The sequence below is a fragment of the Macrobrachium rosenbergii genome, chromosome 46, assembly GCF_040412425.1.
Source record: "Macrobrachium rosenbergii isolate ZJJX-2024 chromosome 46, ASM4041242v1, whole genome shotgun sequence".
In the NCBI taxonomy this organism is placed as follows: Eukaryota; Metazoa; Arthropoda; class Malacostraca; order Decapoda; family Palaemonidae; genus Macrobrachium; species Macrobrachium rosenbergii.
The window spans coordinates 11,429,247-11,453,836 of record NC_089786.1 but is presented as its reverse complement, the minus strand read 5'-3'; the positions used below and the strand labels follow the sequence as shown (position 1 = coordinate 11,453,836).

At 36.8% G+C, this 24,590-nt stretch overlaps 1 protein-coding gene across 1 annotated transcript in view; it reads left to right on the top strand.

The window, feature by feature from the left end:
• The first annotated feature begins 3,745 nt into the window (after window positions 1-3,745).
• Window positions 3,746-24,590, top strand: part of LOC136830212 (zinc finger protein on ecdysone puffs-like) — a 35,134-nt gene continuing 14,289 nt past the window's right edge. The window contains exons 1-13 of the mRNA XM_067089509.1: window positions 3,746-4,331; window positions 7,596-7,634; window positions 8,247-8,312; window positions 9,116-9,233; window positions 14,421-14,492; window positions 14,757-15,025; window positions 15,615-15,714; window positions 16,095-16,163; window positions 17,242-17,343; window positions 19,784-19,912; window positions 20,365-20,460; window positions 21,007-21,067; window positions 21,290-21,397. Coding sequence (XP_066945610.1) covers window positions 7,597-7,634; window positions 8,247-8,312; window positions 9,116-9,233; window positions 14,421-14,492; window positions 14,757-15,025; window positions 15,615-15,714; window positions 16,095-16,163; window positions 17,242-17,343; window positions 19,784-19,912; window positions 20,365-20,460; window positions 21,007-21,067; window positions 21,290-21,397 — 1,228 coding nt within the window. The 5' untranslated portion in view covers window positions 3,746-4,331; window position 7,596. The remainder of the gene's footprint in view (window positions 4,332-7,595; window positions 7,635-8,246; window positions 8,313-9,115; window positions 9,234-14,420; window positions 14,493-14,756; window positions 15,026-15,614; window positions 15,715-16,094; window positions 16,164-17,241; window positions 17,344-19,783; window positions 19,913-20,364; window positions 20,461-21,006; window positions 21,068-21,289; window positions 21,398-24,590) is intronic.

The window sequence follows — 24,590 nt, the reverse complement described above, 5'->3', positions numbered from 1 at the left end:
AAAGGTTATGCGGTAATGAATGGAGAAAAAAAAGGTTATGTGGAAATGTTTGGAGAAAAAAAGGTTATTCAGTGATGTTTGGAGAAAAAAGGTTGTGCGGTAATGTTTGGAGAAAAAAAGGTTGTGCGGTAATGTTTGGAGAAAAAAAGGTTGTGCGGTAATGTTTGGAGAAAAAAAAAGGTTATGTGGAAATGTTTGGAGAAAAAAAGGTTATGCAGTGATGTTTGGAGAAAAAAAAAAAAATGTTTGAGAAAAAAAGGTTGTGTGGTAATGTTTGGAGAAAAAAAAAGGTTATGTGGAAATGTTTGGAGAAAAAAAGGTTATGCAGTGATGTTTAGAGAAAAAAAGATTGTGCGGTAATGTTTGGAGAAAAAAAGGTTGTGCGGTAATGTTTGGAGAAAAAAAAAGGTTATGTGGAAATGTTTGGAGAAAAAAAAGGTTGTGCGGTAATGTTTGGAGAAAAAAAGGTTATGCGGTAATGTTTGGAGAAAAAAAGGTTGTGTGGTAATGTTTGAAGAAAAAAAAGGTTGTTCAGTAATGTTTGGAGAAAAAAAGGTTATGTGGAAATGTTTGGAGAAAAAAAGGTTATGCGGTAATGTATGGAGAAAAAAAAAAGGTTATGTGAAGTGTTTGGAGAAAAAAAGGTTATGCAGTAATGTTTGGAGAAAAAAAGGTTATGCAGTGATGTTTGGAGAAAAAAAGGCTATGCGGTAATGTTTGAAGGAAAAAATGTTATGCGGTAATGTTTGGAGAAAAAAGTTAAGCAGTAATGTTTGGAGAAAAAAAGGTTATGCAGTAATGTTTAGAGAGGAAAACGTTATGCAGTAATGTTTGGGAAAAAATGTTATTCGGTAATGTTTGGAGAAAAAACGTTATGCAGTAATGTTTGGAGAAAAAAGATATGCGGTAATGTTTGGAGAAAAAATGTTACTCAGTAATGTTTAGAGAAAAAAATATTATGCAGTAATGTTTGGGAAAAAATGTTATGCGGTAATGTTTGGAGAAAAAAGCTTTGCGGTAATGTTTGGAGAAAAAAGTTATGCGATAATGTTTGGAGAAAAAAGTTATGCGGTAATGTTTGGAAAAAAAAATATGCGGCAATGTTTGGAGAAAAAGTGTTAAGCAGTAATGTTTGGAGAAAAAAAGTTATGCAGTAATGTTTGGAGAAAAAATATGCGGTAATGTTTGGAGAAAAAATGTTATGCAGTAATGTTTGGAGAAAAAAAGTTATGAGGTAATGTTTGGAGAAAAAAAGTTATGAGGTAATGTTTGGAGAAAAAAAATGTTATGTGGTAATGTTTGGAGAAAAAAATGTTATGTGGTAATGTTTGGAGAGAAAAAGGTTATGCGGTTAATGTTTTGAAATGTAGTGTCAAGGACCCACCTCGACTTATCGGAATCTAGAACAAAGAAAAAGAAATATCCCAGTTGAAAGAAAAGTCCCAAAGTCCCTAATAGAGGAGGCGTAAATTATGAATGGAAATAACCAATGAATAGAAATGAAAGTAAATTATTAATCAAAATAAAACGGTACCGAAACAATCGCAGACACCATACATAAACAAATCATCGAGAAAGGGCTAAGTTGTAAGAGTGTACCAGTGTCACTTTGATAATCATTATAATCTTATCCATATCACTTGCATATATAATTAGAAAAAAATAGATTATCAGTACGTTGTTCACCCAGCAACTTTCACACAGGATTGATAATAACATGACGATTCACAGTAAATACAAGTTAGGTTCTTAGAATCACGAAGCGAATTCCGTGGAAGATATACCTGAGATATCAGAAATGTGTTTATCATCGGCCCTCAATAACGTATTCGTAAGGCGCCTAATAGCCACCTAAACAAGGGAAATGCCTCATCCTGTTACAAGTATGATCAATATAATATATCACTATTTCCTAAGACTTTCTCTCTTCAAGTGATTCAGTTTCCATGATAAAACATGTACTATTTTTTTTTTTGTAAGTCGTATCAAAGCAACTCGGAAACAGATTCATTTCAAACATTTCAGAGAGTTTCATCATTTTAGGCATGCCTCGAGTCTTCAGATTGATAAAGGAGACAAGTTCGAAAGATGTCTGGAAAAGTGGTTTACTAACCATGACCTAAAGTTTGAATTCACATAAATTTTAGAGGAGTTATTGAACACATTTTTCTGCCCCCTACAGCCTAAAAAAATTCCTTCGAAAAGCTTCAGGAATCTCGTAATCATGACATCAACATGTCAAGCAACAGATGGATCACTTCAGTGATCTTGGTATCCATGTCACTTTTAAAATTGATTATTCATTTTCAAGGAAGATATTCAGTCACTTGGAAAAATAAACTCACAAATGTTACTTGACAATGGAGGTTTATTCACAAAAGACTAAAGTAGCGGACGGAACCGGGATGCCAAGGGCTGTTTAAGGTCCCATGTAAACCCCTGACATCAGTTGATATCCTTACTGTTACTACAAATTACAATGTGGAGTTCATGACCCATATTTCCAGCTGAAAAGGGGAAATGAAAAAGGCACCATGTATTAACCAGACATTGATAAACTTGGACGGAAACTTAATACGAAGGATTTTATTCAAGGAAAATAATTTTGTTATTTCTATTCAAATAGAAATTAGAATCAGGTTAAAGTTCGCCTGTTTTTTTTTTTTGAAAGAGCACAGGTGAGTTAGGGCCAGTAGGGACTGGGGACTTTGACCGAGTGGATACACGGGGCTTTGAATCTCTTGTATATTGATAACCTCATATTAGCACAGTTTAGCGGGAACCTGTCACAAAACTAAAGGGAGAGAGAGAGAGAGACTTCCATGTTCGAAACAACGTGGGAATGATTCCTTAGTGTCCGTTTGCTGCCTCCGCCAACTTGGGTGTTTTGAATTAGATTGAAATCGTGAAGGAATTAACTTGAGAAGGTTTATGGGCCGTTCTTAAGAAGCCAAGGTAAAAGAGGAGATAACCTCTTTGTAGTTTACCCGATGCTTTTATCTAATGATTAAAGAACACTTGATAGGTGTATGGGCTTCAGTGGAAGGGAGTGAGACACAGGTTGGGAACAATTCAGGTAAAAGACCGCTAATTAGAAAACAATTGAAATCAGAAGAATAGAAATTCTAATAGAAGAGTGTTAGATATCAAAAGTCGTCTAGAAGGGTGATTAAAAAGAAGGAAAAAGTGTAGCATAGGTGAATATGTCGCAGAAGACCCACTTCTCAAGGCTCTACATGTCTTTTATATTCAAATAACCACTCCTTTTCTGCACTTTGAAAGGTAGCAATGGAGTAAAAAGATATTTACAGAATTTTTCTTCTGCAAGTTTTAAAAACCTGCATATATTTGTGTTTTTTAACTAAAATTTATCTGGATGGCCTATACCATTTTGCCAGTAATTTTAATTAAGTAAATTACATAGGATCAAAATGTACGGTATGAGGAATTTGTTTGTGCCATATTACCTGTAGATGAAGAGTTGTATTTGTAAAAAGATATTTATGAAAGAGTTATTCGGGCATATAAATTAATGTAATTGTATGTTACATAATTTTTAAAGGATTGCTGCACATTCAAATCTTATACGACTGTTGCTGTTTTTACTGCATAATCTAGAAACAATTAACCACATGTCTTTTATGGAAGCTTGAAACAAAGAATTTGTCACTCTTTGTTAACCTATATTTGGAGGGGAATTTGAAATACTTAGAGAAACTGTATTTATTTCAGTTGTTAAAATCTTAAAGAAGAAGAGTGGCACACGTTTTTGTATACAAGATATTAGGAATTGTTAGAGCTTATTTATGCCGGAAGTATTACGGAACCTTCCATTAAAGAAATCTTGACTCTCTCCTAACGTTGATATGTTTAGTTTTTATAAAATAAGACGTTATTAAGTTTTAAATTGCCGTTATTAATTGTAAAAATAATGCCGAAACTCGTCATCTATTCCGCATAACCATGTTATAAGGTTACGTTCAGTAAGGAAAACAAGCAGACATATTGGAAAAGTACACACTGCCAGCTTACAAGTCATGGCAAATCCAAATGAAATAATCTTTTGGAAATATATATCACTTTGTGCAATTCCGAATAATTTTTGTAGTAAACCTGCAGCTTTTTGAGAGCTAAAATTAAATTATTGTTGGATAAACGGCTCCTTAAGAACCAAGACAACGCCAAACTGATTTTGCACTGCCTTGCTGCATTGATGAACACACCATTGTTGTTGTTGTCAGTGATCCCGTGTGAAGGTGAAGCCACGACTGTAGAATTTTACGTTGCCCATCGTTTAATTCTGCTTATTGGCATTAAAACAGACGCTTGAGGTAATTATAAGTTGACGTATCTATTTCTATTTAGATGGTAGGCTACGGCCTTGTAACGCAACTGAGATAAAAAGGAGTCATGGTAGCCGAAATGCTGGCGTAACTTACGACAGGCAAGTTACCCAAACATAGCTTACTATCTTTCCGTAAATCCTGCCCTTTTTGGTATGGTAGACTCATTAGGCGCCTTAAAATTAGTGAAAGGAGCCAAAACAGGCAAAGGGGTGACGCCCAGACAGAGGAGGGGACACGTAGTCTGGCCTAGGCTAGGCTACACCTTAACTCTATACTCTTATCGGCCGCTTCGTGGCGGAAAGGGTAGGGCATGGGCGGTGACCGGCGCTGCCACAAGTAATATTCCCACTCACATCGTATGGTATATGAAGGCAGCATAAGTTATACATCGTAAATATAATAATTGGTTTCTGATCAGTTTTTGCCGATTATTAAAAGCCCTCGTAATTTTCTAGCTTTTAACAACATTAAAACAACATGTTTCTTAAACTTGTCAAAAACATTTTCCAGCGCTTCTAGTTCTTTTCTCAGATGTTAAGCTGACCTCAGGGCATAAAGATGTCGCACAGCCCGTACCCCCTCAAGGGAGGCTGGTAGAACTATATAGTAGCTCCGCGCAGCCGACGGCGCTATAACTTGACTTTTCTACAGTATTTTGGTTGCTAATTATGAATTTTACCTTTCATTTTTGGCGCTCGAGCCTAATTAACCTGTAATTAACCCGTGAAGTCCATCCAAAAAGGGGTTTCCATACGTGATCCTCACAAGACAGAGCATGGGTACGTCTGTTTCGAACGGTTCATATCCCGTCCGGCAAGCGCAATAACTTGTTAACGTATGGGTACCCCCGGGCCAGTACTAAACATGGCGAAGGGACATTCCATTTGGCCGACAACAAACAGTTGCACCGCCAGTATCAGAACCACTAAAAGTGTAGAAAAAACCAGCTGAAAAGGTAAAAACAGGCGCGGAGCTAATGTACAGAATTACCGGGAGGCTTAGTCAACACACACTCATTAAGGAGTCTGTCGCCTTACAAACACCATGGAAGGCAGTCCCCGTTCCCGCAATAATCTTCATCCCCAGGCTCAAGAAATTGTTCATAGGATCGTTAAGTACTTTTCTAAAGAAAAGGCAAACCATGGACCCATGTCTCTCTCTCTCTCTCTCATATATATATATATATATATATATATATATATATATATATATATATATATATATATATATATATATATATATATATATATATATATATATATATATATATATATATATATATATATTATATATATAAAATATATTATATATTATATATTCAGGTCTCTGTTTTTCTTATAAATTGATTAAATCTTCTTTGGGTTTTTCTTTCTTGGGGTTATTATCTCATGCTACTGGACTTCAGCACTTTTAATTTATTTGTTTTTGTGCTAATTTACCAATATATATTTGTAAATTAGCACAAAAACAAGTAAATTAAAAGTGTGGAAGTCCAGTAGCATGAGATATAATCCCAAGAAAGGTCCAAAAAGAGATTTAATTGGGCCTATATGAAAAACAGAGACCTGGAAGAATGGAAATATTTTCTAAGGAATGTCACGGTAATAGGGAACAACCAGAAGAATGTTGCTCCCAGGAGACATCAGTAGATGCACTGATTAAAACGGGTAAATGGGAATGGTAGGCCTTTAAAACCTCCAGACAAGTACATTTGGCAACATGGGGTAAATGCCTATATCGCCATGTAGGAGACAATAGGGTATAGTACACATTTCAGAGGGGAATACTACCGGTAAAACTGAAGACTACTGCCGCGGCCTGGTTCGCGGTAGACGGTGATTGGAGTATTTACCCCTTGTTATTTATGGTTTTAATTATGTTTATCTCTCTTTTGTTTATGTTTAAGATATTTAGTCAACATCTATTTTTTTGTGGGGGGATTCATTCCCAAGGAGCTGGTACTAAAGACAGCACCCATTTTGTATGCAAAGATGCCTAAACCAGAGGGGCATGGTAGAAGTCTACCATTTTACTCCATACCCTTGGCTAGCCTAGTCTACTTAGGCTAATATTAGTGAAAGGAGCCAATGCAAATGGAGGGATGATGGCCAGATTAGGCTGACCCTTCACTCCAGTAGGCATTTCAGAGAGTATACAGCCTAACCAGAACTACCTGTACCTAACCCAACCTAGGATGCCATGTCCTTACATGTCCAGGGGCGTGCCTCGCTCTACCCCTGGGCCTCCCCAAGTGAATTGGGACCCCACTGTCAGTATACTGTCCATGTTCTAGGTTTATTAATATGTTAAGGAGTTCAGCTTCACCTCCTACCTGTCAAGACTGAAACTAGTTTGGCCAGGACCTCAGTTTGTAGGCTGCAGAAGCCTGTTTGTTACATTTTAATTTTGTGCACATAATTTTTCCAAAATTTGTTATCGCATCATATATTTTGTAGTTTGATGATATAGCCTAGCTTCTAAGTTGAACAATAGAAGGGTTACACAGGCCATTCCATCAGAGTTAGGGTGTGTATTGACAGCCTAATTCAGTTTTACCAGACTAGGCTAATGACCAGATGACCAAAGACGCCGAAATGTTTGTTTCCCTCCGGACTCCTTTTGTAAGGCTTTGATTTAGGGATAAGGTAGATGCAGAAATGATTGGTTTGCACCAATAATAATCAGTTGATAATAGTTGATATCAGTAAAATAAATTGTGAAAATCTGAATAAAAATTAATAGGCCTATATCCCATCCTAACCTATTGGTGAACACTCATCCTGTGATTTACAGAAATTGACCTTTACTTATAGAAAATCTGAAGTATGCCAGACCTTTTTCGTGTTGTATCATTCTTGTTTTTGGTAGATTAAAAGAATTATATTAAGTCATCTTTCATTTATATCATGGTACCAACCAGGGGAATATATCAGTCTAGTTTAGAGAAACCAAAAGAAAAGATGAAATTGTCATTGGTTGATGTATCATTAACTGAGTGAAGTACGAGGCCTTGAATAGTGTGAAGACTGAGTTTGGACTAAGTTTATCAGTTAGTATCTTTGTACTATATGGGAAACTGTATCAGAGTACACTTGAGTGCTTGTATAAGGGTTCAACTTCATGATTCATATATGCTTATTTGTAGGGGAAAGAGTTACTAGTGAAGTACAGTATAGTACACTTGTTGTAATGTTTCATGTGAAGTATACCCATATACAGTACTGTATAATTCTTGCTTTCTCATTCCAGGATGTCCGGGTTTTTTCAAAGAAACAGAGGCCAGTTCAGGTAGGTTGTCTGTTAGCACTATACTAATGTAAAAGTATGAGGTCAGATGGTAAACTGGGATATTTGAACAACTTTACTGTTAACTACTGACCTACATGCCTTTGATCTAAAAGGTTTTGTGTCTTTCTTGCTGGATTTTTTAAAATAAAACAATTTGCAGAATGGAATTAAAATTTGCCAAGTGCACATGACACAAGTTAGTGTTTTGTTTTGGTGTCATATATCATCATCTTCATTTATGCCATATCTCTAGCATTTTGTGTGAACTTATAAAGTTGAAATCCCTTTCCATAGGTATCTCTTATCAGTTAGCTCTTGGTATTCAGGTTGAATCCCAAAAATCCCATATTCAATTTAAATATTGCTGTTTTGAATGTGTCTTGTGACACCATCTTGTACATTCAAAACAGAGTATTGAATTCATCTTTGCATAACACCAAGAGCAACCACAACAAGGCTACAGTACTTTCAAGATAGCACCTCCGTACATAGACATTGTCAGTTTCTGATTAGTAGTAATAATTTATAACAGTTTTAGTATAAGTTCACTTGTTATTGTGATGCTGAATAGATATTTAGTCCATGTATTGATACCTTATTTTGATTTTCCAGAGGCCAGGATGCTGGTGGAAGCAACTTTAATCAGGGTTCATTTCAAGCACAGGGTAATTTGGGGAGGTAAGGTTTTATATTGTATTCCAGAATTTTCCCTTTTATTAATGGGATAGAAGCCTCCTTTCTTTAAATCATATTTTTTGGATTTTTCACATTTTTGTGATTTTACTGTACACTACACCATTCAGTACCAAAGTCAAGTGAGAATACTGTGTAATTGGTAGAAATTTTCCAAGTTAAGATTATAAAGGGGTCATCTGAGGATTGAAAGCTGGAAATTGAAAGAAAAAATTTTGACTATCAATAGCTAAATATCATATTTGGCAATATTAATATGGAGTATTATAATAAAATTCATTTAGTCTCATAGTTACGGGAGAATTCTCACAACCAACCCACAAACTGGAACATTTAATTTGTATTGATCTGTACAATGTATTGTTTTAATAGCTTTTATTGAAAAGTACTGTAAAAATTTATTGAGATCTTTCCCCAACAAAACTAGATGGCAACATCAGAGCATAACTCTGTAGCCTTGAAAGCTTGTCCCAAGTAACTTGCGATACATGAGCCCACAGTCAGGCTATGCCAACTAGAGGATCCCATATCCCAAAATGTTACATATGTACATTTGGAATGTTATTACCCTTATTTTTCAACCATTTTCATCAAAATTTCACATATGAAAAACGTAAACCTGTTGAATAGGTAACATAACACAAACTACTTTAATTTGGTGGATAATAAGTGCATAAGTACTTTTACATTCATTTGTATTAGTGAATAAACCTGCCTGTAGAATTTTAAATATGGTTTTGTTACTGCTACAGTTTTTGTTCATCTAAATATTAATATTTTGTACACAGACAGCAGATGATGAACCCATGGCAGAGTGGCATAATGCCAGTTGGTGGAGGACTTCAGTCTGGCAGAGCTGATGAAGCAACTTTGGCTTTCAACATTTTGAATCAAGTTCTGGCATCTGTAAGTTGAAATTTTTTGTTGAGGAGGAATACAGTAGATTACAAGTCATGTTAATTTTAAACTGAATTATCTTTTGATACATTTGTATTTATATTAATGTGATGAAGTGCCAGGGCAAATCAGAACAGTTCAAAGTAAAATAAGAAAGGGTAGGACTCCTAACCTTATGCTTATTTGTTGCTGCAAAAACTGTTTTTGTATTTATTTTTATTGCCTTCAACAACCTGTGAACATGGCATCTTTTCGTAAGTTCAAGCTTAGATTGTAGCTAGGGTCAAGGATCTGTTCACTGAAAGGATTCTTATTATTGAGATTTTTTTTGTTTCATCCTCATTTCAGAACATTCGGTGTTACATTTTTAAGTGAAAATTAAGCAAAATATAAGATAACTAGTTAAATAGTAAAAGGTATTTGAAGCAAAGTGCACAAAGGAGAACAGAGGAATACAAAGTATAAACCATTTATTTACTAGTTAAATAGTAGAGGGTATAGAAAGCAAAGTACATATGGCAGAACAGATGAATACAAAGTATAAACCATTTATTTAAGAAACATCAAGCCTACAGATGGAAAAGTAAACGAAATATTATGAACATCTGCAGACCTAAACGTATTAACTCCTTGCGTCCAGTCACGGTGATGTGAGGTTTAGTAATAGAATTGGTGTGCTGTCCAGACCGGTTCAGGTGAGAATTTATATTTCGTGCCTTGCAGTTTGAACGAGATTTGCAGGAAAATGTTCAAATTACTTGAATGGACTAAAAGGACGTATGACAACACTCGCACCACAGCTGATGGTATGAGGAAGAGTTTCCCGTGAGATGCCATGGGGGAAGGTACTACATCTCCCTGTCTCAGCACATCTTGAATATATTTGCCTATAAATATACTCAGGGATTGTTGCTGGTCTTAGTTCTCATCCTCTATGATAGTATGTCAGCTGTAATTGTAATTTTGCAAAATAAAGTACAAAAAAATACTAAAAGAACATGTATAACTCAGTACAGTAAAAGGTACTATATCTCCCTATCCCAGTACATATCTTAAATACATTAACAACACCCCAAGACTGGGCAAAGTTTGTTTGCCAGTAAAAAAAAAAAAAAAAACATGGACAGAGGAAGATATACAAGTGCATATGGTACATGGTACAAAGAAAAAAATTAAAACAATTGTATGTACCTTCTACGGGAAGCTGAAAGTGAATGTTTCCAACCCTGAGTAGGGCCGCTTTTCTGTGACACTTATAAAGATACCCTAATTTTAGCGAGTAATACATGTTCTTTCTGATATTTTTATTTTATTTTGCAAAATTACAATTACAATTCACATACTATGATAGCAAATAAGAAATAAAATCAGCAAAAATCCCTGAGTATATTTATTGACAAACTTATTTTAGCATGGCCTTTAGGTTTTAAGAGTGATTTTATGGTTGAAATAATACTTTAAAGTCACAGTATTTCTTATTCACGCAAAAAAAGAATTATGATTTCTAGGTCATTCTAAATAATTTTTATTACTTTTTTCATGCAACATCATAAGATATTTCCTTCCTGTGAGCTTTTATGTAATTTCTAGTATGACAAATATTGGAAAATGATATCACACACATCCCAAGTTTACAGTTAGGACAAAATTACCTACACTGTCATCTAACTTTTCCTTGACACATCTCTTTTGTGCCTGCACACACACTACACACACACACACACACACACACACACACACACACACACACACACGCATGTAGCATCTGCCTTACTTCAGTGGAGGGGGTATTATATTAGGGAAGTGTCTTCCCTGTCAAACAGAGTGGCTGTGGTGATGTTCCTGGCTTTCCTCCTTTTTAGGTTAGAAGTGGGGAATACAGGCAGTCCCTGGTTATCGGCAGCCTCGATTACTGGCGATCCGGTTTTATGGCGCTTGTCTAGCGACGACGATAACCAGGTTTTCGTAGCTGATAACCGGTTATCGGCGCTGATCGCCTCTTATCAGCGGCGCCACTAACCGGGGATCAGTGCTATTATCGCCGGTTTTTGGTTAGCGGCGATTTTCGGTTGTTGTCACGCCGTCGGGAACGGAACCCCGCTGATAACCGGGGACTGCCTGTATTTCCGTTATGCATTCTTTCATGTGAATTAGGTAGCTTTTTCTTGGAAGTGGGTAATTAGGCAGGTGCTGGTCAACTTTGTCTTTGCCAGCCTTTGTGCGAGTCCAAAACAGCTTTGGGTTTGTCCACGATAGTTTCTCATTTGTCACTTTCCACCATATCTGCAATGTGAATGACAGACAATTGTGACATTTTTTTTTTTTTTTTTTTTTTTTTTTTTTTTTTCCATTGCTATAACCTCCCCTCTTGAGTAGGACAGAATTCCACCAATCTTCAGCTTTTCATTTTTCTTACCCACTGGTGTTTCCTTCCTCATAAGCTTTATAGCCCCAAGTAGATCAGTCTCTTGAGAAATAAACATATTTACCAAGTTTGGTGATGTATAATAATTACTGTATCAGCTGTGAGATGGTAGCCTTTATTTAGCAAGGGCTTTAATTAAAGGAGTGATTACTACCGGTGGTGAAACAAGAAGGTTCTTATACTCATTGTCTAAGTTTTTCCCTTCCCTGTATGTATAATGAAATACCCAGACTCTTATTTACAGAGCATGTAATATTTCGTTCCAAATTGAACCCTCTTCTGTACAGTAGTCTAGATGGCACCCTTTATATAACATAAGACTTTAGTCAATTGTTACATCTTTTTCAGATGTATACATTGTTGCAAATTTAGTTAAAATTTTCTCTCAAGTGAATTATTGTATAGTTAAGGGTGAGAATGTATATTACGGTCAAATTCCACATTATTTGCAAAATATAGGTACAGTAATGTTATATTTGACAAAACATACAGTAGGACGGACATACCTTTCTTAAAGGATGAAATTGCAGTTACATTAATAGTTTTTTTAACAATCATTTGTTCTGGTTTCATTTTCATAATTTTTACCACCTATATTATTAGGGAAACATGAATTTTATCAAGCGTAACCACAGGCCACTTTCTCTTTCTGAGTCTGGTTTCTCTTGAACCTTTTGATTGGCTCATGTGTGTGTGTCTTCAGCTGTCAAAATATTGTAAAATAGTCTCAATGTCATCATGTACAAAATGAATTGTGCTATTCCCTGAGAAGGGAGAGAGGACCGTGCAGGTAACAAAGATGTTTCTCTACCCACCCACTGGCATCTAGTAAAGCATCTTCTGAACTTTCTTTGGAATATGAAGAAATATTTACTGCTGTTTTCATCTGAATCCATTATTAGGTTATAATAATTATTGCTACAAGTTTGTACATCACTTCTTGATTGTGGATAGTAATGAAACTGCAAAAATGAACAGTGTATTTCGGCAAATGCCTTGCACATTTGACGCCTAAAGCCACATAGTAAAAGTAAACAAGACTCACTGTCATCTGTTAAGAAAAATGAACACTAATTGCTTGATTCTGTGAGAGGATGCTTGATTCTGTGAGAGCAAGAATAGAGAACAAGTAAAATAGGGATAACAGAACTACTTAGGGGTTAGGGATATTTTATGATAATGAATAAATATTCTCATGATTGTAAAAATAATGCATATTCAATATTCACCAATATGCTTGGGATAGTGAGGGAAGAAACCGATCAACTTTATCTCTTAAAAAAAATTCAAGTGATGAGTCTTAGTACTTCATAAAGAAGGTACAGGGCACCAAATGTGAAGAGTGGTTATCTTACAGGATTCCTAAAGTACCTGAAAAGAAATAAGATAAGAGTGAGGGTTATAGGATATTTTATATGAGAGATTAAAAGATGAAGAAGTTTTTTCTGAGCTTATCAAGGTTGGTGTAAAAATAGCAAAGGGTTTTTACATGCTTTTATTTAACTTGACTTCTGCGTCTGTCCATCTGTTTGGGTCAAATCTTGTAACTAATTTTCAACTTGTTCCCTTCGTCTGACGGACTTGAAATTTTACATGGTTACTCAATTACTCAATCCCAGTGACAATGCAACCTTACATGATCAGTAGCTCAGCAGTGACCTCTCCCAGTATCTCAGGATTTGTATGAAACTTTGGATTTTTCATACCTTCTTTGACTTGGTAGAATAACCTCTCCCAGTATCTCAGGATTTGTATGAAACTTTGGATTTTTCATACCTTCTTTGACTTGGTAGAATAAGTTAATATCTGTGGATTTTTCAAACCTTCTTTGGCTTGACAGGATATCACGTTCAGTTTCATGTTGCAATTTCTGTCGGAACTAAAAAGTTGAAAAAAAAAAAACATTTACAACATGCTTTGTTAAAATGCACAAAGAAGTAAATAATAATTTTCTGAGACACTAGGATTTTCTTACAATTAATCATGTCTACAAAAATAAAAGTGTGGGTGCCCAACATGGAAGGAAATGCTACAAGAAATAAAAAATATTCCTAGTGTTTATCAAAAAATTATTATTTGCTTTTTAGTGCATTTTAATAATGGCATGTTGTGAAAAATTTTAATTTTATTTTTTTATATTAACCATAAATGGACCTGTACTTAGGCAGTACTGTTTTTGTATACAACTTGGATCTCTTTTTTTATAGGTGTGTTAATGGTTTATTGATACTGTGGCAACTTTTGTTTTATAGTAGTATCAGATATGTTTTTTTTTTAAGTTTTAGAGTGGGCTTTTGCTTTGCAATTTGTACCTTTCTGTGAAGAAAGATATAAGCATAAGCATTGTTGTATGCTTGTACGTGTTGTTCTCCAAGGCTTTTGGATAGCATAAGCTTAAGAAGTCAGGTGTTACTGAGGAGAAAATATATTATTGGTTTGAGAGTGAAAGCTAACATATATTTCAGGTAAACCAGTATTCATAAATAAATGGCAACATTACATGTGAGCTCTTGAAATTTGGAAGTGACTGATTTTTTTTTTTTGGATAGCTGTGGCTTAATAACGTATTTGCTTTTCATCATTAAGTAGGGCATTTATGTAGTCATAAGTGTCACACTATGTTAGTAATTCTGTTTGTTGATCTTTGGGTGTTGATAGCACATTGCTAGGTAATGTTGATTAGAGTCATAGAACAGTTCTACCTTAACAAACCTCTTAATTTGCTAGTTGACAGAATTTATACTGAAAACAGTTTTCTTTTTCTCTTGCAGGACACTCCTATGATGAACACTGGTTTGAATCAAGCTGGTGGATTTCAAGATAGGAAAGGTAGACAGGGTTTGGTAAGTGCTGATGTCTCATACAGTACAGTTATTTGATTACTATTACAGTCCTTTGTGCCATTTTTTCTTTTTTTTATTTGTTTTGGGATAAGTTTTTTGTAATATGTCCATATACTGGGAGAGGGATTCTTGTACAAGTTCAAGGTTACCCTATAAGAAGTCGACTTTTAAATTATGATGTGTTTAAATTACTTAATCTTCATATTTGAAAACATGCTTTTGGTTACACTCTGGTGGTGTCACATTCATTTCACTCGTGCACAGGGAGGTCGCCTAGAGGATCGGCGAAGGGGTCAGTCTCCTCAGTTTTCCAACCGAAACAGGGGAGACGGTGGACGTCAGTGGTCCAGATCAAGGTCACCCCATGGAAGAGATAATCGCTCAAATTCAAGACGAGACAGCACCGACCGCAATAGGAAGTCTGTTTTGGAGAGACTGGGGAAAGTTCCAGAAAAGAATAAGGCTGCTAAGGAGAAGGGCAAAGAACGTACACCTGCTGATAAAAGGAGGAAGTCTAGAGACAGGCAGAGCAGGTAAAGGTTTTGTCTTTGAAGTTAGTTTTTTTGCTGTTTGTATTCAGTGCACTATATATAATCTTGAGATTTTACAATGTATAATATATTTGTTACCGCTTCAAACATAACAGTTCTCAGAGTAATTCCTTTTCACTATGATGAAAAGAGCATCAAAAGTAGGCAAAGATTTTTATTCATACCTTGTACTCTTTTAGTAACGTCTGTCACTAAAGTAAAGTACAGTACAGGCAGTCCCCGGTTAACAGCGGGCTTGGTTAACAGCGATCCGGTTTTATGGCGTGTGTCTAGCGACGAAAATCGGCAATTTTTGGCGCCGAAAATCGCCAATTTCTGCTTATCGGCACCAATAATTGGGTATTGGCGCCGATACATACCTAACAGAGGCGCCGATAACTGAAAATCGGCGCTTTTCGGCGCCGATAACCCCTGAAAATTGCTGATTTTCGGTTAGCGGCAATTTTCGGTTATCATCACACCCTCAGAAACGGAACCCCGCCAATAACCGGGGACTGCCTGTACTCATGACACTTGATTAAAGTTTTTATTGCTGTGAACATCAGACTACTGTACTAAATTTTTATTACAGTGAGGATAAGAGTACTAAAGGAGACAGCAAAGGGAAAGATGTTGATTCTGATAAGCAGAAAGGGGAAATTTCTGAAGAAAAATTAGTAATGGACAAAGAGGTAAGTTATTGCTGTGGAACATAATTGTCAGTACAGTTATGAATTTGCATTCTTAGTTTGTATCCGATCTTTTTTTGGTTGTTTTATATAACATGTAGCATTTTTTTTGGCAACTTTTTGGGGATTGTTGTGGAACACTGAAAATTTACATTTTTAGTTGAATGAACTAAAGCCCTAACTTAATTATTTGTAGATTATGATTTTTGTATGTAGTTGTTAAGATAAATCTAGTCACATTAAGATTACTGTATTTTTTCTGATATGGGAAATACTCTTTAACTTTTCATAATTATCCTTCGTGTTAACTTCCTATTTCATTTGTATCCATCTCTTCTACTTGATGGCTAAAATGTTAATGTTTGATTATCTATTCTCCATAGAATGAAGAGCAACTGGTCAAGTGTTTGAAGTGCCACATTTGTGAGGTTGATTCATTTGAAAGTGTTGAGGTAAGAATATGAATTTTCCAGTTGCGGTTGTTGTTGCCACGTTACATAGTACGAGGAGTATCTTTATGTGTTTATAATTTTTTTTAATTGTAATTTACTTAGTTGATGGTTTTTGGAAATTATTGCATTGCCACAATTAAATATCTTATTACATTGCCACAACTATTTATTTCTTCTAAAGTGTAGGTTTTGCTGTCTCCTATTTCTGGAATCATTTAACCTGTACCATTTCAAGCGCTAAACCCTGGGAACTGGAAATAAAGACACATGCAAATTTTTATAAAGCATGATGTGCCCATGAGCCAAAAGATTGCAAAGCTGGGAACAGCAATTGGTATGTAAAACAAAAGCATCACTTGGGCTGGAATGGCTGGATGGCAGACCTGCAAGTTTGAGAACTGCATTTTATATTCCTGGAAAAAACTGCTGCAGGGCAAAGGCTGTCATTGAAGCACAGCTAGATTTTGCCATAGTTTTGTACCTTATTTTTTGCAGATGTCTTCAGCCTTACAGCAAGAGTTGCATTTATTGTCATAAATCTCTTAAACAAATTTTGGCAGAATCTTCATTTTCAGTTGCTTCAGTTATATGTTTGTTTATAATTTATTATAGAATATGTAATTTATTCCTTTGCATAGAATAAACCTTTCAGACCAGTTCTCTGAGTTTTAATATTTTTGGCTCAGTGGTCTGGTTAAACTATCTTGTATAACCAACTGATTGTAAAAGTGATGGTCTACGATGGCCTCAAGATTAGCCATGCTAGATTTTAAAAGTCTTTAGCAACAGTCCATGAACTGAGTACTGTATATGAGATAACTCAGGTGGAGTTCATTTTACTGATTGTCATGTTATCAAGTTAGGTTCTTACATGTGTAAAAAAAAAAAAAAGTTACTTTTGATTTACTTCAGCTTTAAGAAATGTTTTGAATGTTTAAAAACAAATTAAAGTTTCCTAATTTTTCCACTATAAACAAAACTTAACTGTTTAATTTTTTTATTGTGCATTGCATTGTACACAATACAGGTTATTGGTTACAGAGTACATATTTTTTACCTTTAATTATTTGGGCTGCAGAACTTTAGGAACCACAAGAGGAGTGACGAACACAAATTACTTCTAGAAATTCACAACCAGCGAAGTGAGGCTGCCTTACAACTGATGAGGGCTGATGCTAAGGTATGTTTTAAGGACTTTGTTTTCATTGTCACTAGTTATTCTTGTTGTGTGTACAGTTGTTGCAAAAAATCTTAGTACTACCAAGATACCTGAAAAATCTTAGTACTCTTACAGGGAGAAAAAAAAAAATTGAAAATAAAATATAAAGGTTGAAATACATATTCTGCTCAATACTCTTTATTCAGTATGCCTTAAAACATAATCAGTTTTTCTCTTCACTGAATTAGATAGTTCTTTAAAATAATTATCATCCAGCTCATTACGCCACACATTTTCTATGGCAGCAATCAGTTTCGGGACAGAGGACGTATCCATAGAGCCTATCTTCCTCTTCATAAAGCTCCAAACATTTCTTATTGGAGTAAGGTCAGGGGAATTCCCTGGCCAATCCAGAAGCTCAATTCCATTATCCTCAAATAAATTTTTTTGCCTTCTTCCCCCTGTGGTATGGTGCCCCATCTTGCATAAAAACGCATGTGCAGACTTTCCTTGAAGGACAAGTGATCTTTCAACACATCTACATACGATCCCCATTCATTATTGTATTTTTCGGTAAAAAATACAACCCCCAACTCCCTCCCTTTCTGCTGAAATTCCCCCACACCATGACGTAAGCGGCATGCTTTACTGTCTTGACCGTATACTTGGAGTCAGATCGACTCTACCCTCTAGGTCTCCTGACCTTCTTGGCACTCCTGGTTACTTAGAAACATGCTTCATTGTTGAATACCACTGTGTACCAGTCTTCCTCAGTCCAACCTTTGTACTTCGCTATGGCTGTCATTGACTTGCCCTCTTTATACAGTCTGTGTCCTCTTGACGATGGAAAGTGATTTACCCAGCATACTAGCTGGTAGGGTGCGCAGGAGCGCTCGACATGCAGGTGTAAAATTACAGTAATCAGCTGCCTGGCAGAGGGTCAGCACACCCCCCCCCTCTTCTCTGGTGGTTCATGGGTTGATTTGGGCACTACTAAATCTGGGAACCCTGTTCAGTAGGCAGGCAGAATATTCTGCCCCAAGCTGCATTGCTTGATGGACGATAGCAACGTTTTACCGGCTTTAAAGTGGGTGGACAACGTGAATATTTTTAGGACCGCTATTCAGGTCCAGAGTGTTATTGCATCCTAAGATTCTTTTCGGCAACTGTATAGCACAACTTTCCATGATTCCAGCAGTGATAGTTGCATAATACAGGGTTGCTAGATGTTTTGTTTTTTCTGTTTGCTGTGTTCAGTTGTGAATATGTAGTAACATATTCCACACTTGGCTTCAAAACAGCTTTTCTCTTGCCTGATAAATGTCCATTCTCTGGAGTACTGTACTTATCATGAAGTTTACACTTACTGTAGCATCTCAGGGTTAAGGTTTTAAGTTAGAAAAAACATGGCAGTTATTTTGGTATTGGTTAGAATAACAGTCTGTAATCAGTGTACAAACTGGATGCTGATGCAGAACTGTATGAGTGACTAGCATACTGCAACATAGTTTTGCCAACATTGCAGCCAACCCTTAAAGTTGAAACAGTTCCAGCAATGAGTCAATAATCTTGTAAGTTCTGGGAAATGCTGTATTCCATGTAGGTTACTTTCATCAGTGGAAAAGAAAGTGTGATCAAGTCCATAAAGTAAAGTTAAGTAGTTAACTTTACTGAAAATTAAACAAATTCAAGACGTCTGAGATATACAGGACATCTGGCACCCTTAGCATAGGGGACAATTATACATCCCACATGGTTACGATAGTGCAAGACCATGTTGCCTCCGGATTAGAGACCCTTCATATAGATGTATGCCTGCCATATACACTATCTCTATTGCCAAGTTGTAAGTTTTCATATAAGGAATAAGTGTTCTACCTAGCCTGTTTATCAGGCTTGGCATTATGTCTAATGTATTCCAGTAGAATGCAGTGTAGGCATACATATTAGACATGAAAAAAGGATACGTAAAGGAGATAAGAGAAGGAACAGGGTATAACAATATTATATTTTATAAAGTAATAAAATATCAGTAGGTACACAGCAACAAATACAGTATTCATCCACAGTCAGCTTAGTGTAGCATGCCAGTTTCAGTGTACATTCGTAAATTAAATTTTAGAACTTATAAAAAGCTAAATCTTGTCAATTAGTAAATGAAGATTTAATATTAAAAGTAGTGATGCATTATTTTATTAAATAAATAATTTTCAATCTATGACACATGCATAATTTTAGTGGTTGATTCATCAACATCCCCTTTTGTACAGTTGCTAAGTTCTTTCAAGGCATACAATTTAAACATGCAAAACATAGCCAGTTTTATTTTTTATTGTAAAACTAGTTGCCTATTTTTGTTCTTTATTTGTTGTTTACTGTAGTGTATGAGATGATAAACATTAAAATATCCACAATTTTATATGTAAAATATTAATAAAGAAAATACTTTTCCCTTGACCAGTTGGCAGCAAACCGAGAGAGAGAGAAATCTGGGAATGCTAACAGAGAGTCATTTTACACAAGATGTCCAAAATGCGACTGTATTGTGGCAGATGCATTCAAGAGCCACAAGAAATCCATTGAGCATGAGGTAAGACGAATTGTATCCAGTTTTACTTGTAGTTTTAAAAATGCAGATTCATTGTATAGGAACAAACCTAATAGGTTAACATTAGAAAAGTTCTCCTAATACAATCAGTGTTGCAATGATATACCTGTATTTTATACTTTTTAGTTCAGTCTATTCATTTGTAAGAATTAACCAGTGGTTAATTCTTACAAAATGGTTATCTGCTTGAGGTAACTGTGTAAGCATTCAGACATCTCGGAAAAAGAGTGGGATGTAATACAGTTAGAATAATTTAAAAAACTGACTATGCTGATTAGTATCATGTTTGTGGCATAACAATTAGAAGCATTTCTAAAAGTGCATGTGTTGATTTCGAAGTATTTCGAAAAGTGCATATGTTGATTTATATTCATGTATATGTAATTTTATTTTACCAACAGAATACAATTTCTTATACATTTGTGTATTTATAGCTGGTGGATAATCATGTATTTCGAGAATGCTGTGGTTCAACCTTCATCAGAAGAAAGGAGTTTGAAGACCATCGTCTTACTATCCCACATCTAAAAGTAAGTCCATGATATTTAGTTCATTTCATTACTTTGCTTTATTTTATTTGTTAGGGTATCAAAATCTCCATAATTGTGATTAAATCAAACCATTATTGATGTAGAATAGTTCTCCTAAAATTTATACTTCCAGCAAATGCTATTTTTTTCTCACTGTATCTGATCTCAGTAGAGATTTGTGTTAGTGTGATGCAGCTAGTTAACCATCAAATAAAACCAGTGTTACCAATATTAATATTTTTCTGGTTGAGAAACAAGATACATATACACTGTAGCTGTTTTTCTTTGACCATAAATACTTTCTTGTGAACATTATTTAATGGCCCTGAGCATCATCTATGTCTTGTGTTGTCTAACATAATATGGTTTTTAAAGAGTTCTCTGGGGAGAAAGGATTCCCTCTTTTATCAAGTACAACATATTTCAAGATATGATTAGTGAAATAACATGGTATTTGAAAATGTTTTGCCTCCTTGCATAACAGTACTTTGCTGTGTGAAGCAAATTGTCTTTTTAACTCACAATTTGCTTGATTATTCCTTCCAGAGGCAAATGGAAACAAAAACGGAGAATCCTCTTGATGTAAAGGTTGTTATGGCCTACACAGGTAATTAATCTTTTTTTTTTTTTCCATAATGGTCTTAACATTTTGTGTGAAATTCAGATTTCTTTTTACACTAATGTTTATACATTGCATGTATGGCCTTCTGATGGACCAAGCAATGTCAGATGGTAGGACTTAGCAAAATAAAGGTAATATATGTTTTCCCTGACATGTAATAGTAATAAAATGTCATTACGATTTACTGTATTGTTTTTAATGTGGCAGAGGAAGAAGAAGCAGCATCTAGCACTCTGCGTGAGTTCAAGGACAAGCATCGTCTTGATTTGGAGTCTCCAGCTGACTTCCCTGACTACGATCCACAGAAACCTATAGGCAAGTGTTGTTTCAGCTGGGTTGAAATAAACTTAGTTGACAGTTAGTGTCTCATTAGTATTTTAAATTTTTGTCAAGTATCTAAATGCAAGGACTTGGGAAAAACATCTGTTAAGTGGATCTGGTGGTGTGCTTAACCTTATTTTTTCTTTTATTGCTGTCTTCTGGCAGTGATAATGTGTTTTGAGAGGGTCTTATGATTACAGCAAAAATTGATTCTTGCAAGCATGGCTGTTTATGAGTTAATTGCTATTTCTATTATTATTATTATAAGTTAGTTTTATATATGCAACTTACCCAGTAATTACATTAGCTAGTTTCTCTTGCCTCGGCAGCTTAAATGAAAAAATTCACTGGTTAGCGCTTCAGTTTAGTGCAGGCGACTGGTCTCGCCCACTAACGAAAGTATCAGGAACTACTCGGCAAACATTCGTTATTACGTTTTTGTCGATGCTCGAGTCAACACAGAGCGTTGTTTGTCAGCTTTGTTCTTAAATTTGCTGGTCAGAGACCAGATTTTGGTGAAGTTTTATCGCCGAATTCGGGAGCCTTCAAGCTTACAGCATTCAGGACAGTTTTTGATTGTTTTGTTTAATTTGTCATGTTTCACAACAGTAGCGAACTCATAATCAATTGTTTAGCTACCGACAGCATAGTTTAACCGATGATTGTAAAAACTGTGTTCGTTGCCGAACCAGTAACATGATTTTCTTTCTTATCTGCGAGTCTCGGTCTTAATTAGAATATGAGACTTGTATGTATGATGATGCTGTGTGTACTTCGTCTTGGTCTTTAAAAGTTATTTTCCTTTTCCGAATAGCGTATAATGTGTTTGCTACCAAACTGAATTTCCTTTGTAAAGAAACTTAAATTTTTGCATTCGCTGCCTCTTCTTGAGCGTAAAATATTAATGTTGCTTTATCTACCCAACCAATATTTTCGTTTTTGAAAAGCATAACTGTAAATCTCAAACGTGTGACAGGAATTGAGACGTGGATATGATGGTATTCTATGTACTTCATCTTGGTCCATAAAGGTTAACTTTCCTTTTCCGAATAGTGTAATAAACGTAACCTTGTATTTGCTCCGGACCGATTTTTTGAGAATGAAATGCCCCAGCGAGTCTCAAATAATGTTTGATGGGTATTGAGATATGTATGTTAAAGGAATTGTGATATCTGTATAATGCTACTCTATGTACTTCATAAATTTGTTCTTAAAAAATTAATTGAACATACTATTACACTTTCCTTTGCAGAGAACTGAAAAGTATAAGGGCAGGAATACAGTGGGAGAGAATTGTGCTCATTGTTTTGGTTATGATGCGCTTTTGGAGGATGACAGGAATTGTGAGGAGTTACAAATTTTTTAGCTCCTTCTACGAGCGCCCAGTAGCGCTCTTTTGCTCGAGCTACTGGCTCGACGGCCGCCAACTGCAGAAGGCTTGGTGCCTGCTCGAGCCACTGGCTCAACAACCGCCAACTGCAGAACGCTCGGCACCAGCTTTCGGGCACTCGGGGCTCACTCTTTGGGGCCTCAGCATTCACTCTCAGGTGCTCAGCGCCAGTTACAGGTACCCTGGCGCCATCTAAGTCATCTCTCTCCCACTGCTAACCTTTCTGCCCATTTTATCTACTTGCTCCCACGCCTGGCTCCCTCACTTCCTTGTTGTGCCATTGCCAGTCTTGCTTTAGGTTAAGATGTTAACCTTGTGATAGTGAAGTATTGTGCAGTGGAGGAGGTGTCTACTTGTCCCTTGGCTCTCCTAGACAAAGGTCCCTGTCATACTCCCATACACTGGAAAGAGACATACTGGAAGCCCAAGGGAGGTCGGGGGGTTACACACAGGTATTTGCCCCCTCAGTTGAGCCTGTTGCTGGTCTCAGGTATCAACAGACAGCCTGGACAGGCATCTTTCTGGATGTGTAGTGGAGGGGCGGCTGCTCGTCCCGCTGATTCTCCTAGGCACAGGTCACTGCCATACTCCCCTCTACCTGGGAGGAGGCATACCGGTAGCCCAAGGGAGGTCAGTGGGGTCTGCCTACCAGCAGTCGTCTCCTCAGTCCAACCTGTTGCATCCTGGGTTGCAACTAGAGACAACCACTGGAAAGGCATCTCGGAAGTGCATCGGCTGATTTTCCTAGGCGCAGGTCACTGCCATACTCCCCTCTACCTGGGAGGAGGCATACCAGTAGCCCAAGGGAGGTCAGTGGGGTCTGCCCACAGGCAGTCGTCTCCCCAGTCCAACCTGTTGCATCCCAGGTTGCAACTAGGGACAGCCACTGGAAAGGCATCTCGGAAGTGCATCAGCTTTCATTAAGTTCTGAAGAGGCTTTGCCTCGTAGGAGCCGTCTTCGTCATTTCACGAAGGATGCTTGCTCGCTCAGAGACGCTTCTCAGGTAAAGATCAGTCTCCACAACTCCCTTACAAGAGAATGAGGAGCCCTCCTTCAGTCCTCAACCTTCGTGCAGCAAGTGGGACACTCTGGAGCGCTTTTTCTCCTCTCCTCAGCGCCAGGAGCGAGGTTCTAGTTCTCTGCACCTCTTGGGCGAGCAGCTCCAGGTTTCGCATAAGTGCCCTGTTTCCTCGGAACATCCTGTTACGTGGGACGTCATGTTGAGCGCCTTGAAGCAGGCAAGTGTCCTGTAGCAGCCAGGTGCCCTGTTGCAGCCAGGTGCCCTGTTGCAGCCAAGCACCCTGATACAGCCAAGTGCCCTGACGCAGTCAGGCTCCCTGAGAGGGTCGGACGTTCTCTTTCGTCTGAGCACCCTGAAGCTGCCAGACTTCCTATAGCGCTCGAACCTCATCAAGTTTCCAAGCGCCCTGCAGGTTCGGATAAGCCTTCTTCTGTTTTGGACCCAGCACTCGAACCTTTTCAACAAAAAACTGGATAATATCCTTCATCTTTTACAGGAACCTGCAGCACAGACTGCCCCTGGATCAGGTTAGGTGACATCTCCGATTTCTTCTATTGAGGAAGAGGAGGAGCAGGAAAGGTCTTTTAAGCCATATGCGGCACTCCTTAAGTGCCTACTTCAGCAGTTCCCAGATTTTTACACTCCGTCCTCTCCTTCTCCAGGCTCGTCTTACATGACGAGCTATCAGCCTGTGGATTCGACTAGTCTTCCTAAGATGGTTCTTTCTAAATCTTCGAAGAAAGCTCTTCGCCAAGTAGAGGAATGGCTTTTTGAC